The sequence below is a fragment of the Oryzias latipes genome, chromosome 6 (assembly GCF_002234675.1).
Source record: "Oryzias latipes chromosome 6, ASM223467v1".
NCBI lineage: Eukaryota > Metazoa > Chordata > Actinopteri > Beloniformes > Adrianichthyidae > Oryzias > Oryzias latipes.
The window spans coordinates 30,944,152-30,959,374 of record NC_019864.2 but is presented as its reverse complement, the minus strand read 5'-3'; the positions used below and the strand labels follow the sequence as shown (position 1 = coordinate 30,959,374).

The window sequence follows — 15,223 nt, the reverse complement described above, 5'->3', positions numbered from 1 at the left end:
GTGGGGTGGGTGGTGCCGGGCCTGGGGTGTCGGCGCCTCCGGGGGTGGGGCCCCTGGGCTGGGTGGCCCTGGCCCCTTTGCTGGGGGGGGGCTGGGGGACGGCTGTTTGACCACCGGGGGACAGTCTACCAGCTGTCCCCAACTTACCCCCTTCCTCATATAACCTCATATTAGGGTGAGGGGGTGGGGGGTCTAGCCTGCGATGCGCCTTGGGGGGGGGGGCTACTTGGCAGTGGCCCCCCTCCTATGGTTGCCGTATGGAGTGGGCCCCCCCTCTTTCGGTTTAATTTGCACCTTAGACATGTAGGGTCCTTGGTGTGGAGGGTGAGGGGACATCACTGTGAGTAATCAGGAGATGTCCCCTTAGTGCCCTACTCGCCAATTTTAACTGCACCCCCCTTAGTACACACACCCCTCCCCCTTCAATATATACATTCAAACATAAACACACACACATGCACACAAACACCCTCTCAAACACCCATACACGCACACACATTTTACAAGGAAGGTGGGACCTGGGTCCATCTGTCCCCTACCCCTTCCCTGGTGGGGGGGTGGGGGCCCCTTGGCGATAACGGCCGTGTCCCTTGGGTGCCGGCTCCCTGGGCCCGGCGGTGCTCTCTCCGCACGGTGGGGGGGTTCATATTACACCTGAGCCGGGGGTATTCGTGTCCCTGGGGGGTGGGTCCTGGTCCTTGCCCCTGGGCGCTGGGCCCCGCCAAACTTCCAACATGGCCGAGCCTGGTCGGGCCATATTTATAACATCCATTATGGGCCGCCCTTTTTTCCCCGGGGTTCCCCCCTCCTGGGCGGGGGCGGCGGGCCCCTGCCTTGCTCCTACCTGGACCAACCGTGGGCCGGGTGGCTGCCTGGAGTGCGGAGCGGGTCTCCCTTGGGGGGTCCTGGCTCGTACCTGGGGTCGGGGCGGGGGGATGCCCGGAACTCCTGGGTGGTGGTGGGGTGCTCGTCTGGGGCTGTGGGCGTCCCTCTCCGGTGGGGCCCTGCGTTGGGCTCTCCCGGTGTGGCGGGGGGGCTGCTTTCCTGGTTGGGCTGGGGCGGCGCTCTCTTTTCCTCCGCGCCTCCCTGCTCTCTGGCTCTGGGGGCCTCGCGGCGGTCCTGCTGGCCCTGGCCTGGGTGGCGGTCTTGGTCGCCCGGGGGGCGGTTGTTCCCTGCCTGTTCCCGTATGGCGTTGGGGGAATTCCGGCTGCCGCTGCTGCTGCGGCGGGGGTATGGGTGTGGGGGTGGCTGGGCGCTCCTCCTCCTTCTTTTCACATTCCACCATCCATTTTAGAAGAACATAAACACTCACCTGAGCACAGGTGTTAGCTCACCTTTGCACTAATAGTTTGCATGATTGAATGAATGAAAGATTTCACACTAGTTGGTTTAAAGGCATAAGTATGCGTTCGTGAACACTATCTGTTTTGTGTGCATGTTGACATGTGGACATTTCTGCGGCTAGCAGGTGTGTTGATAATATTTGAGTGTGTGTGAACAGGCCCCGCCCTTTTTGTACTACATTTGAACCGTACCGTAACGATAAACAACCAGTAAACCTGCAGGCTAAACCCCCCACCCCCTCACCCTAATATGAGGTTATATAAGGAAGGGGGTAAGTTGGGGACAGCTGGTAGACTGTCCCCCGGTGGTCAAACAGCCGTCCCCCAGCCCACCCCCAGCAAAGGGGCCAGGGCCACCCAGCCCAGGGGCCCACCCCCGGAGGCGCCGACACCCCAGGCCCGGCACCACCCACCCCACACAGAGAGAGAGGAGCCAGAAAGCGTCGCCCCCCCCCGGAGCAAGCCCAGGCCCCCACCCCCAGACGCCGGCCCTAGAAGAGCTCTGGTCAGGCCTCGACGGGACCGAGGAGGCCAACCGGCCGAGGCAACCACTGATTGCCTCAGCGGAGACCCCGACCCGCTAGCCCCCCCGACCCGTACTAATAATGGGCCCCCCCTCCCCCCCAGAACGCCCCCCCACAGGACAGGGCCGACAAGCCCCCCACCCCACCCCACCCCAGACCCCGCAGCCGAAGCGGGTGACACCCAGAGTGACCGGGGGCCCCGAGAGGGTTGCCCCGTCCCGTCCCAGAGCCAGGGAAGGGCCGATCCCAGCCCCAGGTGCAGATGGGCAGCCCATCCGGCGCCGCTGGGCCCCCCCCACCCGAGCAGGGCCCCCCGCCAACCCCCCCCAGCACAGGCAAAGGGACCACCCCCCCAAGCCAAGCCAGACCACCACCCCACCCCCCCACCACGCACCCCCACACCCAAGCCCAGAGGACCACGCAGCGCCCCAGCCCGCCCCACCCAGGCACCGGACCCGACCCCCCGACCAACGGAGCCCCCCACCGCCCCCGCCAGGCACCGGAAGCCCCGACCCCCACCCCAAACCACGGCAGAAGGGCAAGGAGCAGCGACGACCAGGCCCTCCACCCCCTAAGTCATGGAGTCAACCACAGGAGACCAGAGAGACTGAATTCTTTCAAAGTTACTTGAGCTTTGGGCTGACATTTTTTCCAAGCTGATATGATCAAACAGCAGATTTCTGTGTTGACTTATGTTTATATTTTTCTTGTTTTTCCAATTTATTAAAATAGTTTTTTTGGCAATACAAAGGGTTATGAAAATGATAGATGCTAATCCTTCTTCTATATCGATGGCACTCATGTCACCAAGCACACAAAGTGACGGTGAGGCAGTGATTGAAACCTTAAGCCAGACTGATAAATCGGCACATACCTGCTGCCAGAGAGCCCTGACAGGAGTGCAGAACCACAGTGCGTGCATGTAGCTGTCGGGTAGATTATTATCACAGTGCTCGCAAATGTCTGAGTTACTGAGACCCATCTTGAACATCCTCTGTCCAGTGTAGTAAATTCTGTGAAGAGTTTTGAGATGGATTAGCTGCAGATTTGGACTTTTTGTCAGTTTAAAGGTGTTTAGACAAAGTTCTGACCAGAAGCTTTCATCTGTGCTGATGCTCAAATCTGCATCCCATTTTTTTGTTGGAAGGGCAATATTGTTATCTAAATTACATAAAAGTTTGTATATTTTGGAGAGAGTTCTATTCATTGAAAAATTAATCAGAGTGGTAACTACATCTGGTAGCTTTAAATCGTCGTCTTTAATTTTATACTTTTTAGTAATACTTGATTTAAGTTGCTGATATTCCAAGAAGTTATTTATTCCATGTTTGTCTTGAAGTTCCTGGGGGGTTATGAATCTTCTATCAATAATTACGTGCTCTAGTTGTTTTATGCCCCCTGCTTGCCAAGCTGGGAAGTGAATCATTTTTTTGTTAATAAGGATGTCCGGGTTGTTCCAGATGGGTGTCATTTTGCACGGTTGAATTGATGATTTTGATATTTTGAGAAATTCCCACCAGGCTGTTAAGGTGGCATTTATATTAATGCTTTTGAAACAATCCTGTTTTTTAACTGTTTGGCTAATAAATGGTAGCTGTGACAGGTTGATCTTTCCACATAACACCTGTTCCAAGTCTAACCATGAGTTGGTTTCTGGATTATTTTTTAACCATTTTAAGATATATTGTAATCTATTTGCAAGAAAGTATTTGTGGAAATTAGGTAGTTCTAATCCTCCACAGCTTTTTGCAGATTTTAAAGTTTTTAGACTAATTCTTGCAGGTTTGTTGTTCCATAGAAAGCTTGATATGGATGAGTCTAATGTTTTGAACCATTTTAATGGCGGTTGTGTGGGAATCATTGAGAAGAGATAATTAACCTTGGGTAAGATTTTCATTTTAACCGTGGCTACCTTGCCCATAAGGGACAGAGGCAGGTTGGTCCAGCGTGTTAGATCGTCCTGTATGCTTTTCAGTAATGGGGTGTGGTTTAGCTGCACCAGTTCTGATAGTTTGGGGGAAAAGTAGATACCCAGATATTTGATATTTCCTGTTTTAACTGGAATTGTGAGTCTTTGTTCCATATTCCTGTTGAGTGGTAATAAAACAGACTTATTCCAATTAATGGAATAGTCTGATATGGAGGAGAATTCATTTATGATCATTGCTGTTTCATTTACAGAATGTAAATTCCTTAAAAACAGTAATATGTCATCCGCATAAAGACTAATTTTATGATGGCTGTGTTTGGTTTTTATTCCTATAATGCTCTCATTCTGTCTTATTGCTGCAGCTAAAGGCTCAATGAATATAGCAAAAAGAGAAGGAGAGAGTGGGCAGCCCTGTCTGGTTCCTCTTCCAAGAAAAAACCTGTTTGAAGTCTGTTTATTAGTTCTAACTGATGCATTGGGGTTGTGATATAATATTTTGATCCAATTGATGAATGCTTCTCCAAAACCAAACTTATGGAGGGCAGCAATAAGGAACTTCCAATTAACTCTGTCAAAGGCTTTTTCAGCATCCAGCGATAGTACCGTCATTTCCTGTTTTTTAATGGTGGCAAAGTCTATTATATTAACTAGTCTACGGACATTATCATCCGAGTGTCTGCCTTTGATGAATCCAGTCTGGTCGAAGTGAATTATGTGAGGAGTGATTTTTTCTATTCTCTGTGCTAGTGCTTTGCAGATAATTTTTACATCTGCATTGATTAAAGAAATGGGGCGATAGCTTGAAGGACTAGTGGGATCTTTGTCTGGTTTTAGAAGAAGAATTATGTTGGCTGAGTTCATGTTAGGTGGCATTGATTGGCTCTCATTAATAGATGTGACAGTTTTATAAAATGTTGGTGCCAGTTGTTCCCAGAATTCTTTATAAAACTCAGCAGGAAAGCCATCAGGCCCTGGTGCTTTACCATTGGGCATAAGTAACAGAGCTTCATGAAGTTCAGACGGCAAGAGCGGAGAATCTAAGTTTGTGATTTGATCCTCATTTAGCCTGGGTAGGTTTACATTATTAAGAAATGAGTCAATACTTTGCTCTGACGGATTGATCTGCGGTGTGTACAGGTTTTTATAAAAGTTTTCAAATTCGTTATTAATTTTGACCGGGTCATGGGTGACATTTCCTGTTTGGTCCATAATAATTGAATTGAAATTTTCCACAGAGAACCAGAATGTGTTTTAATATTTAGCTGGAATAAAGGTGGAATGATCTTCTTGATGTGAAGCATGTGAAGTCCTTGGTGGTTAAATGGATTCAGTTAATTGGTGCTTGGCTCCACTCAGAGATGCACAAGTGTCATCAAACGTCACGCAGAACTGGGTTTTTCATCACCTTCCTGTGACAACAGGACCGTCTTTTCATGGAGACAAACATTCAGAAGACACAAAGTTCTTTCAGGATATAAAACTGCAAGAAGTGGAGACCTCCAGCTTCTTAACGATGCCTCGATCTTCCAGCATGAGAAGTCGTCTTCTCCATTCACAGAAACCAAACTCAACTGAAGACTTCAAAGAAGCTTTGTGGATCAGAAACAGGAGTTGAAGTCCTTCGTTCTCATCCTAAAGCTCCTTTCAGGCACTCAGACCATCTGCAGATCTCATCGTTCTGAACTCCACATTGATTTTTTTATTTATTTTTTTCATTTTTATGTTTTTTGCTCTGCTGCTGTAGGTGAACGGTTGTAAACTCAGCTCTTCATCCCTACACAGTCATATTTTTGTAAGCCATCCAATAGGCTCAGACAGAAGAGAAATGCTTCTCTGGTTTGCATCATTTTTGACTCTGAGACCACTCGAGTGCAGACTCTTCCCCTGCTGGCTCCTCGTGTGCGCCTCCCAGCAGGAGATCCTCCAACAGCAGAGGTCCACTGGAGTCAGGACGTGATGCAAACAGCGCTTTGTTTCCAGCATCACTGTCCGTATGACACATGAACGGGGCAGAGGGAAGCGCCGCTGTTGAACGCCACATCTTCTTCGTTCACCTTCATCACGGAATCCTCTGGGAGATTTCAGGCATGCAGCTTTGCTACTGTTTTGTCCCCAGCAAAGGAGACCTTCCTCTGTTTTGGCGGGAAACCTCCTCCTTCCCGTGTCCGGATCCTCATCAGTCCCTGGCTTTCTAGAGTTTTTCTCTGCTGAATGGATGTGGTGTTTTTCTGAGGTTTTAGTTCCCAGTATTGACAAACGTGAATTTGCTAGTGCAGTTGAGGAGACAGGAAGGCGTTGTCTGTATTGAGTGCAGGAGAAATGAGTAATTAGCTGAAGGCTGACTCAGACCCCTCGCAGCTTTGTGTGTCAGCCGGGCGATGGAAAAACCGATGAAGCACATCTCCTCGGGTGTCATAAAGCTCTGCTTTATGGCCAGTTTGTGTAGCCTGCAGATTAAATTCAAAGGAGGCAGTTGCTCTTTTCTCCATGCATCTTAAATCCTCTTTCTCCTCGGCTGAACCTGTAGATCAATTCTCCGGCCTGAGCCGAGAATTCCCCGGCGTCAGATGCTATGGGGATTCAGCGGAAAAGATGGAGAGGCCCGGGCGTCTGAAAATACATTATTACCGCGGCAGATTCCCCTTAGATTTAATAGTTCACACGCTGTAGATTGGCTGTCTAAATCAGACTGCATACCTTCCATCAATCTGCCACGGCTTTCATCAGCATTACAAGCTAAAAAGATCACAACTGGCAGGTGGAAAGAATGGCCGCTTTCACAGGAACATGCCTGCGAAAAGCAGCGTCCGCTTTAAAGGCAACCAAATGTGAGGAGTTCTGTCCGGAAACTCCAGTCACACGGGAATGAAGCCGCCAGAGCCGCTTCTGCACGGAAAGGAGAGGGATATTTCACCTGGAAAAGTTCAAAGTTCATTGGAAACACCACGGGGTCTCTTTTGTTCAACATCTAGACGGGTTAAACAGACCCAAAACCTAAAATAAAAGGGTTTTTAGGTTCATTAATAGGAATTCATCAGAACTTCTTGATGCAAATTTACAGCAAAATCCTCATTAGAGCAAAACAAGAAGCAGGCGATACAGAAGGAGCTCTCAGGATGAAGGTGTGAAACGTCACTTCTGTTTCAGGGCCTGAAGGTGTGAGTGTTCAGCAGGAGGTGTCAAAAAGAAAAAAAAGGGGAGAAAAACACAAAGCCTCGATTTCCTTTGTTCTCTTGGATGAGTGACTGACGGGTTTGGTCCGGTTTTTAAGGCAGTGGAGAAGCCTGCCTGGTCTCTGATGTGGACCAAACATTGTTCGTGCCTCACATTGTGTTTATTTATGTAAAACATGCTCTATCGGGGTAAATGTGACACTGTGAGGAGGCACAGGCACTTCTTACATTCGGCGGTCTCAGCCCACAGTCCCGCCCACACCTCAGAGGCGAATTTCTGATGACCTCCTGCTGCTCTGCAGAAACTATGTCCGAGAAAACGGACATAGTTTTGGCTAAATACGGCATTCTGTATGTCTTTCAATAGTGGCCAGTCTCTAATTGACGCGATCTCCCGGAAACGGCGAGTCCAACACCAGCTGGTTACGTTGGACGCCGGTCTCTAACGGCGGCGGGCTCCCGTAAGCCTCCGTCAGCCGCTGGGATTGTTCTGGACGTGACTTTTTCAGATGGTTTTTTGCTTTCTCCTCCTCTTTCTGATGTGTCTATGTTTAGAATTTTTAGAATTACCCAGTTTATGCATTTTTCTTAGGTAGTTTATACACAATTAAATCTTGAATCGGATTTTTGTGAGATGCACACACAAATGTGTGTCTTTCCACGTTTGTCTAATAGACTTTTCATGCAGGAACCAGTGATGTATAACTTTCATATCACGTATACGGCGCACAGATCAGGAATGCATTGCAGATAAACAGCATTAATCACGCGGATGCATGTGTGAAAATGTCTCATAAAGACCACAACTTTTCTCTATTTTTCCTCCTAAATTGACAAATGACGGGTTTTCCTGTGAGTGACAGCCTTTAGTTAACACTTGTTTATCTGTCTGTGTGTTGGCGTCATGAAAGGCTGCAGACTTTTCTTTGCCTTTGGCTGTAAGTCCTGATTTTCTTCTTGATTATTTGGGAGAATTCATAGATTTTTTTTGTTTTGTTGAAAATTTTAGCTTGAATGTTTTAATGCACATAGACCTGTGTCTCTATTTGTTCATCCAGCCTTTCTCTTATTATTATTTTATCTCTTATTCTTTGACAGTTGGTCCTCTTTTATCTTCTCCATCCTTTTTAGAGGACAGAAATGTCTCATGTGAAATTTTTTTAATCAGTTCATTTTAGTCTTCCTTGTGAGAACATGAGCTTCTACTTTTAATCAGATGAATGGAAGGTTCCAGATGGGTTAAGATCTTTTCACAGGAGACAAAAATTAATTAAAAATCACTGCTTTGGATTTTAGTTCTTTGGTTTTTAAATCATCAAAGATTTAAAACATTTGAGTCCATTTGTTTTTTCCCCATCAGTTTTTGCACAAAGGACACGTTTCTTTCCATGCTGAACATAACCTGGATGAATAATATCAAACCAACCGTAGATTTTCAGGAACGTCTGGTAGTTCTGACTGCAACCCCTCACAGTCCACCGTTTTTGTTCCGACAGACTCCTGCTTTATGACAATCATAACCAGCAAAGCTGTTCCTAGATGCTCTTTTGCTCTTTGTGTCACACTTTAAGACAAACCCAGATGTGAACTGGAGCTTGATAAAAAAAAAAAAAGTTGATCTAATACCCAGCGTCTCTCAAAGTCTGGCACTTTAGTGTTTTGTTATAAAAATCTGCTTTTCTTCTTTCGGCATCTTTCAAAATTAAGATGCGTTTTATTTTTCCATCGGGATCTTGATGGACAGGAAATCCTGAATAAATAAAAATCCCTTTTTAATGAATAAATCAGAGGCAGAAGGTTTCTGATCCATCACCGTGTGAGGGGCTGAAAGGGTTTGTGCTCCACTAAACTGACCGACAGGTTTCGCAGCTCGGCTGCAGACTGAACCTGCTTGTATCCCAGCAGAGCCAGCGTGTGGCTGCACAGACTTTGAATCTTTCGGACCACGTCGAAGGCCAGCCGCAGCCTCCAGCTCTCCGCTGTGGCCCTGGAGTCCCGCGCCGTGGAGTATCTGTAGTTCCAGTTGGCCTGAGCCGACGCGTTGCTGTTGGTGTTCTTTGAGATCCACGTCCTGACTCTTTGGCCCATCTCCAGCCCCACAAACCTGTAGATCTCAGTCGCCTTGGTCTCTGGGTTGAGAGCCAGGTCCTCATAGCGCACCAGCAGGTAGCGGCTGTGGAGCCACGCTGGTCCCTGCAGGCCTGTTTCTGCAGACGCCGCCATGTCCTTGCAGGTGCTGGTAATCTGGGACAGGTCCACGTAGCGGGGCTGGCGGCCGGTCACGTTCCAGATTTTCCAAGCACGAAACTGATCTGGAAACGCTGTCATGCGCGAGGCCAAGATGGCTCTGGGGTCTCTCACCAGGTGAAGGATCTTCAATTCCAGACGAGGGTCCTCCATCAGCGTTCGCAGGTCTCCCACCTCAGGAATCCTCACCGTCTTTACTGCAACGACTCTTTTGGACAGGCACGAGACCGAGGCGGAGCTCAGGTTCAGAGCTCCACACCTCTTCGGGCACCAGGTTTCATCGGGGAGATCAGAAGATGCTGCTGCCTCCTCCTCCGAGCAAACAGGAGGAGAGCACAGGGCGTGGCTGGAGCTCCTCCGAAAAAAGGAGCTGGTGACGTGGTCCTGGGGCTCGGGACGGATGTAGTTCTCCATGAAGTGAAGCTCACAGGTGTACAGGTTGAGCAGAAGGTCCCTGTAGGCCCCCAGCAGGGCGCGGCGGTCCAGCGCGCGGCGGATCCTCCGGCTGGAATTGGTGAAGGCCTGCTGGACGTGGTAGAGCGGCTCAAAGACATAGAAGACCTCCGGATGCTGGTTGAGGAGCTGTCCGGTGAAGGAGGAGCCGCTGCGCGTGGTGGCAAACAGCAGGATGTGTTTCCGCGGCGACTCCACCGACATCCAGTCACCGTCGCACATGGAGAGCGGCTCTGCAGCACAGAAAATTCACTCAGAACCAAAATGCTTCTGTGTGGTCGGCAGTTTAGAAACATCGTTTGAAAACTTGAAAAGTCAATTCAACAAAGCTGTTGATTTATAATAGTTGTTTCTGTTTAAATTCTACAAGTGCAGCATTCCAGGAGCTTTTTCATTGAAAGCCTTTAAACTATCAGGATTCAATCCAGGCTCAGATTATCTTTCAGGGCAAAAATATTAATGCTGTTTTATGTTTTTTATGTACTGTGCATTTCCCTTTAACGCCTGTGAGGGTTTTCTGTGCCAAAGGGTCTTATCAGATGCCTTATTTAGCTTTGCTGTAGCATCATTTTCTGAGCATTTTTGCAAATTTCCGTAAATCAGCAACTTTATTTTATAGAATCTTCATTCTCTTTAAAATATTTACAACTGGTTTAAACTTTCTTTGTGCTCTAGGTTTTGTGTAGGAACCATTAAAATGTGATTTTGCCTTAACCAGCAAAGTGGAGGCTAAAACGGACACCAACTTCAGCCTCGTCTGACTTCAAAGATGTGACGAATAAATACTACAACCTAAAATACTCATTTAGCGGTTGGAGCAGGTAGAAGGTAGCAAATGTATATAGGACATGTGATCGAAGCAAACGTGCATCAAGATGACCTCATAGACAGATGTGGAGAAAATAACATTTCCTTCAGAATAGGGCTGCCCAATATGAGGAAAACTGCAATAGTAGTGATCAATCAATATAGCGATGACGATACAACCTGATATACATGAACCAATAGCAAAACAACCAAAAACATAATTTCCATTTCACTGCAACAGATTAATTTAAATAAGAGTCACAATAACTTAAACTAGAAGGAGGTGCATTTCTAGAAGAAAATTCAAGGTTGATGCTTTAATGCTGAATAAAAATGAAACTTAAAGGGTAATCATTGGCTCAAAAAGCCGGGTATTAAACCAGCGAGCTTCTGCACCAAGGATTCCCCATGGATTTCAATGGAGGCAAAACTCTTGGAAATCCTGGAATATCTGGATTTGAAGGAGCAAAAGTCAAAGCTGGAAAAAGCTGTAAGAGCTGAACATTTGAATAGTTGGATGGTTAAAATAGCTGAAGAGTTGTAGGAGGAGTTAAGCAGCAAAAAAATGGTGGAAGATACTAGAATAAAGAGAAACAGCAAAAAAAAACGGTTGAATACTTTATAGCATTCAACCCATTGGGGATTTAGGAAGCCCCTCCCTGAGAGATTAAAAAGAAAGGTGAAGTTCTGAGTTCCAGCTTTGAGCTTTTCTGTTATTTTGGAGTCATTAACTTCTTCGGTGGTGGAGGAGTTCTGCATCAAGTCTGCATGACGCCTAAATAATTCAAAAGGTAAACATGCAGGAGTTTGTTTTTTCCTGCAGTTGAATAAAGTCCAAACTGCGAACATGTAATTACTGCTGATGAGGAGCTGATTGCAAAGGGAATCCACTGCGGAGCTTAAGAGACCTGAGCTGGCATACATCTGTGCTGTGGGAGAGGATTCATGGAGAGGAAATGTAGGATAATTGCAGAACAATCCCTCTGTTTGGGGGAATCTTTCATCTTGATTCGGTTTGGGGAAAAGCTGCAAACTGCTCCTCTCCTAACCCGGGAAATGTTTTCTATTTTCTTTCTTGCAGACAAACACGCAGACGTGAATGTGGGACATCAGTTCATACCTCCGTGGCGTCTGCCGTGGCAGCGGTAGGCTCCCCGACAGGGTCCGGACAGCGAGTCCCTCAGGGTCCGGATGGCCGTGTACTGGACCCCCAGAGACGCACAAACCAGCAGCAGCACCGTCTTCCAGGAGCACTCCATCCTACCCCCACCTCCGGCTCTGCATCCTTCACGCTGAGGCCGCCGGGAAAGCACAGACAGAAACGCCAAATGAGATTTCATTTTGAGTCATTTCTCCAGCTTCATGTGTGCGCGGCAGCCTCCACGCCGGAGTCCTCTGCTCTGAGCATTCTGGGTCAGCGACACTGAAAAAGAAGGTTAGGTGGATTTTGAAAGGGACTTTTGCCGCCTTGTTTTTGTCCCCCTGCAATTTTTCAAAATAAAAAGGCGCATTAAGGAGAAAACATGAAGGTTAAAGGAGGAAAATGACACCTCACTTATATGCTGCCACAGTAAATATTATCTCCCTTCCTAAGAGCCAAGCTAAGCTGATTATGTTGATTACAGTTGGAGGGTATATTTATAAAAATTTCACTCCAAGAAACATTTTACCTGTGCGAGAAAGGAGAAACAGAATCGTTTGACATTTCTGACATAAGAAGCTTAGGTGCTTTGAATAAACAGTTTAAAGGTTCTGCATTTATTTCCTAAAAACCCTTTCTGTCTGCAGGGAAACATGAAAAAAAGGTTAGACTGACTGAGGAACGATAGCAGTGATATTCCTATCTGCAACAGCTCCAGCACATGGAGCTCCCTGCACACTGTTGCATAATTGCATTTCATTTTTGCTTCCTTCTTGTGGGTAATTAAGCCTCTAAGCCCAGCAGAGAGCTACATATCCAGATAAATATAGCTGTCTTCATGAGTGCAGAACTTTCCTTTGTGCACTTCTAAGCTCTCGCCACTGGGCACGGAAGAGCGAAGGGAGATGGGAGGTTTTTTCCACATGGAGTGAGGGGAAAAAAAACGAAAAGGCGCTGCTGCCATCCATCCGTCTGCAAACTGATGGGAGGCAATCATACAAGATCCCTGAGTGCAAACTGTCTCTTCATCAGTCAGAGTGGCTTTGCGAAGGCAATCATCATCGTCATCATCAAAGCCACAGGTGAATATAGATCATCATTCTGACAAAATGATGTTTGCTCCTCACACTCCCCGTGTCTCTGCGCTCTGCCTCCTCTTCATTAATGGTGTTTATGTGTCCCCGGCACACGGATCCCCTCAGGAATGTTCCACGCTGGGCTTTTGATCTTCCATTAATCACAAACGGCGTCAAACCAAAGACGTTCGCTTCGCGGGTGATGGGGAGAGGAATCAAGCTGACGTCAGGAGACGTTCTGTTTGAGTCCAAACGCAGGAGGAACTCATCAGGGGGACAAACTTCCTCCTAAACTCCAGAGGTTGCAGACTGGCAGGCTCTCCGTTTGCTGTGGGACAACAGAGAAGCAGGCCGAGGAACAGAGCAAATGCGTGAACATCTGCTGATAACCAGACCCTTCCAACAGCAGCTCAGAAAAGCACATGTGGGTTTGACAGTCCAACCATCTACACGCGGCTCGCACAGCTGGCTGACGAAGGAACGTCCCACAGTTCCTCAGCCACAGGTTTTGTTTTCCTTTCCAGTCGTGATCGGCCCCCTGCTCCACATCCTGCTGCTCTCTGGAGAAGGAAAACAGATGCTTCAATAGATTTAAGCAATTTGGTTTGCAAGTCCTCCTGCCTCTCTGCCTTGCACCCACCCCCCACCCCCTGACTCACATCAGGACCGCAGACACTTCATCAGCAGCTGGAAGGGGGCCGCAGGCTTCAGATGGTCTCGGCTTTTGTCTCCGCTCCACAATAAAGGTTCTGAGGAGGGAGGGAAGCCTCGGGACAGGATCAGGCTCAGATTAAACGGTGTGGTGCACGCTCCTCTGGCAGGTTTGAGTTGTAAATTCAGTGTGCACGGGCACTGCTGCTGCTGATAACACAGCCAGCGGCACGGCGCAGGAGAGGCGATGCCTTGTGTGAAAAACAAAAGGCACAAAATGAGGCAAGAAGTTGGTGATGAAGGCGGGATGGGGGGATGAGGGGTGCAGGTGGGTGTCAAAAATCTCTCAATGAAGGTGCAGCAGCAACATCAGGCATATTTACAGGCCTGCAGCTGCTCTTTCTCTTTGTCTTCTCCATCTTTCAGTCCATTATCCCCCCTTGTTTCTGTTCCAACCACAGAGCCACAGAGGGCAGCGCGCTGCGGCGAGCATGTGACCCCGGGCGACAGCAGAGCGCGTGAGATGGCAGAGAGGATGAATCTTGTCCTACAGCATCCCTGCGGTGCGTGGGCAGGGGGTGTGGGGCTGTGGGGGGTGTGGAGGGAAACAACAAAGGTCAGCGCGCATTTTGTGCGCGGTCAGGAGGGCTCTGCCTTCACAGGTGACGGACGGTCTTCCCGCTGCGCGCGTCAGCTGGAACACGGACGGGAGCGAGCGCGAGGTTGAAGTCAAAGGATGAGCACGAAGCGGACGGTGGAAGTTTGCGCTCTTTTTGTGATGTTTAGCGCAAAATGTTCGTTCAATCTGCAAACGCAAACAGTTGCAGGGATGTGGTTTGAGCGCGCGCCCGGTCACATTTGTAAAAAACTTCACTTCGCTAAAAACAGACCAAAGGTTGATTCAGGTTGAACCTACAGCCCAAATTTTTTTACGCAAGAACTTAAGTCGGAAACTTCCGCGGAATCTCGCGCGGATTCTCGGTGCACCCCGGTTTTCCTCGCGCCCCTCGTTCAGCCCGCGCGCAAACGAAACAACGGCTGAGACGGGAACAGAGGAAACACGCCTCACCATCCGCGCGATCTTGATCCGACGCTCCTCTGGACAGTCCGGATCCGTCCGCTGCGCTTACCGAAGTGCGCGCGCGCAGAGTTTGTCAGGAGGAGGAGGAGGGACGGGAGGAAGGAGCGCAGATTCAAAGCTGGGGACGCCTCATGGATGGAGAGTCTCCCCCCTTCAGATGCTGATGGGTGCACTGCTCCCTCCTGCATGACGCTGTGGTGGCGCGGTACGCATCACCACGTCCTGAAGTAGACGCGCGCGTGGAGGGAACTCCAACCACCAAAACATCTCATGGGGTTCTGAAGAAAACCCTCATGGATCCAGATGAAAAGCTTCATCAAACCCAGCTGAGCCCCCCCCCCCCCCCCATCCCACACGCAGACACTCTTCTCCGGCTTTCTGCCACAATGACCTCTATTTGTCTTCATTCCCGCCAGCAGAGCTGCCATCATCCTCATTCTGCTGCTGGCTCCCCCTCCTGTGGACAAATGGGCACTTATTGCCCCTGGGGGGGTTACTACGGGGTCAGATATGACCGCTGACAGCTCCATTACTCCCGGAAATGTGGTGGGTGGATTTTGTTTGCAGTCAGACTTATGTCCCGCTGTGACAGAGCCACGCGTGCTCAAAGTGGGTCTTCACGGAGAGATTGGAAAACTAAAGTCTCTGCAGCCGTTCTCTGCACCCCCCCCCCCCCCCTTGTGTGCTGCGTCTTCCTCAGACGCTTCAACTCTTCAGACTCTTGTTGCTCCCCAAAATAAGTAAAGCGTCGACCTACTTCAGCCCATTAGAAACTTTCAGCCAATCAGTCCCTGATC

General features: G+C 48.7%; 1 protein-coding gene across 3 annotated transcripts; it reads right to left on the bottom strand.

The window, feature by feature from the left end:
* Positions 1–6,429: 6,429 nt before the first annotated feature.
* Positions 6,430–14,688, bottom strand: LOC101165141 (carbohydrate sulfotransferase 1). 3 transcript variants are annotated; one of them, XM_011476530.3, is made up of 4 exons: positions 13,354–14,688; positions 12,746–13,254; positions 11,598–11,769; positions 6,430–9,903 (listed from the first exon to the last, which is right to left on the bottom strand). In XM_011476530.3, the coding sequence occupies exons 3-4, from the start codon at positions 11,734–11,736 to the stop codon at positions 8,780–8,782; spliced, it is 1,263 nt and encodes a 420-aa protein (XP_011474832.1). In that variant the 5' UTR covers positions 11,737–11,769; positions 12,746–13,254; positions 13,354–14,688; the 3' UTR covers positions 6,430–8,779. The 3 variants fall into 3 exon arrangements, with proteins under 3 accessions (XP_011474832.1, XP_011474831.1, XP_023811893.1); XM_011476529.3 differs by having other exon boundaries at positions 11,598–13,254; XM_023956125.1 differs by lacking the exon at positions 12,746–13,254 and having other exon boundaries at positions 14,415–14,688.
* Positions 14,689–15,223: the final 535 nt, after the last annotated feature.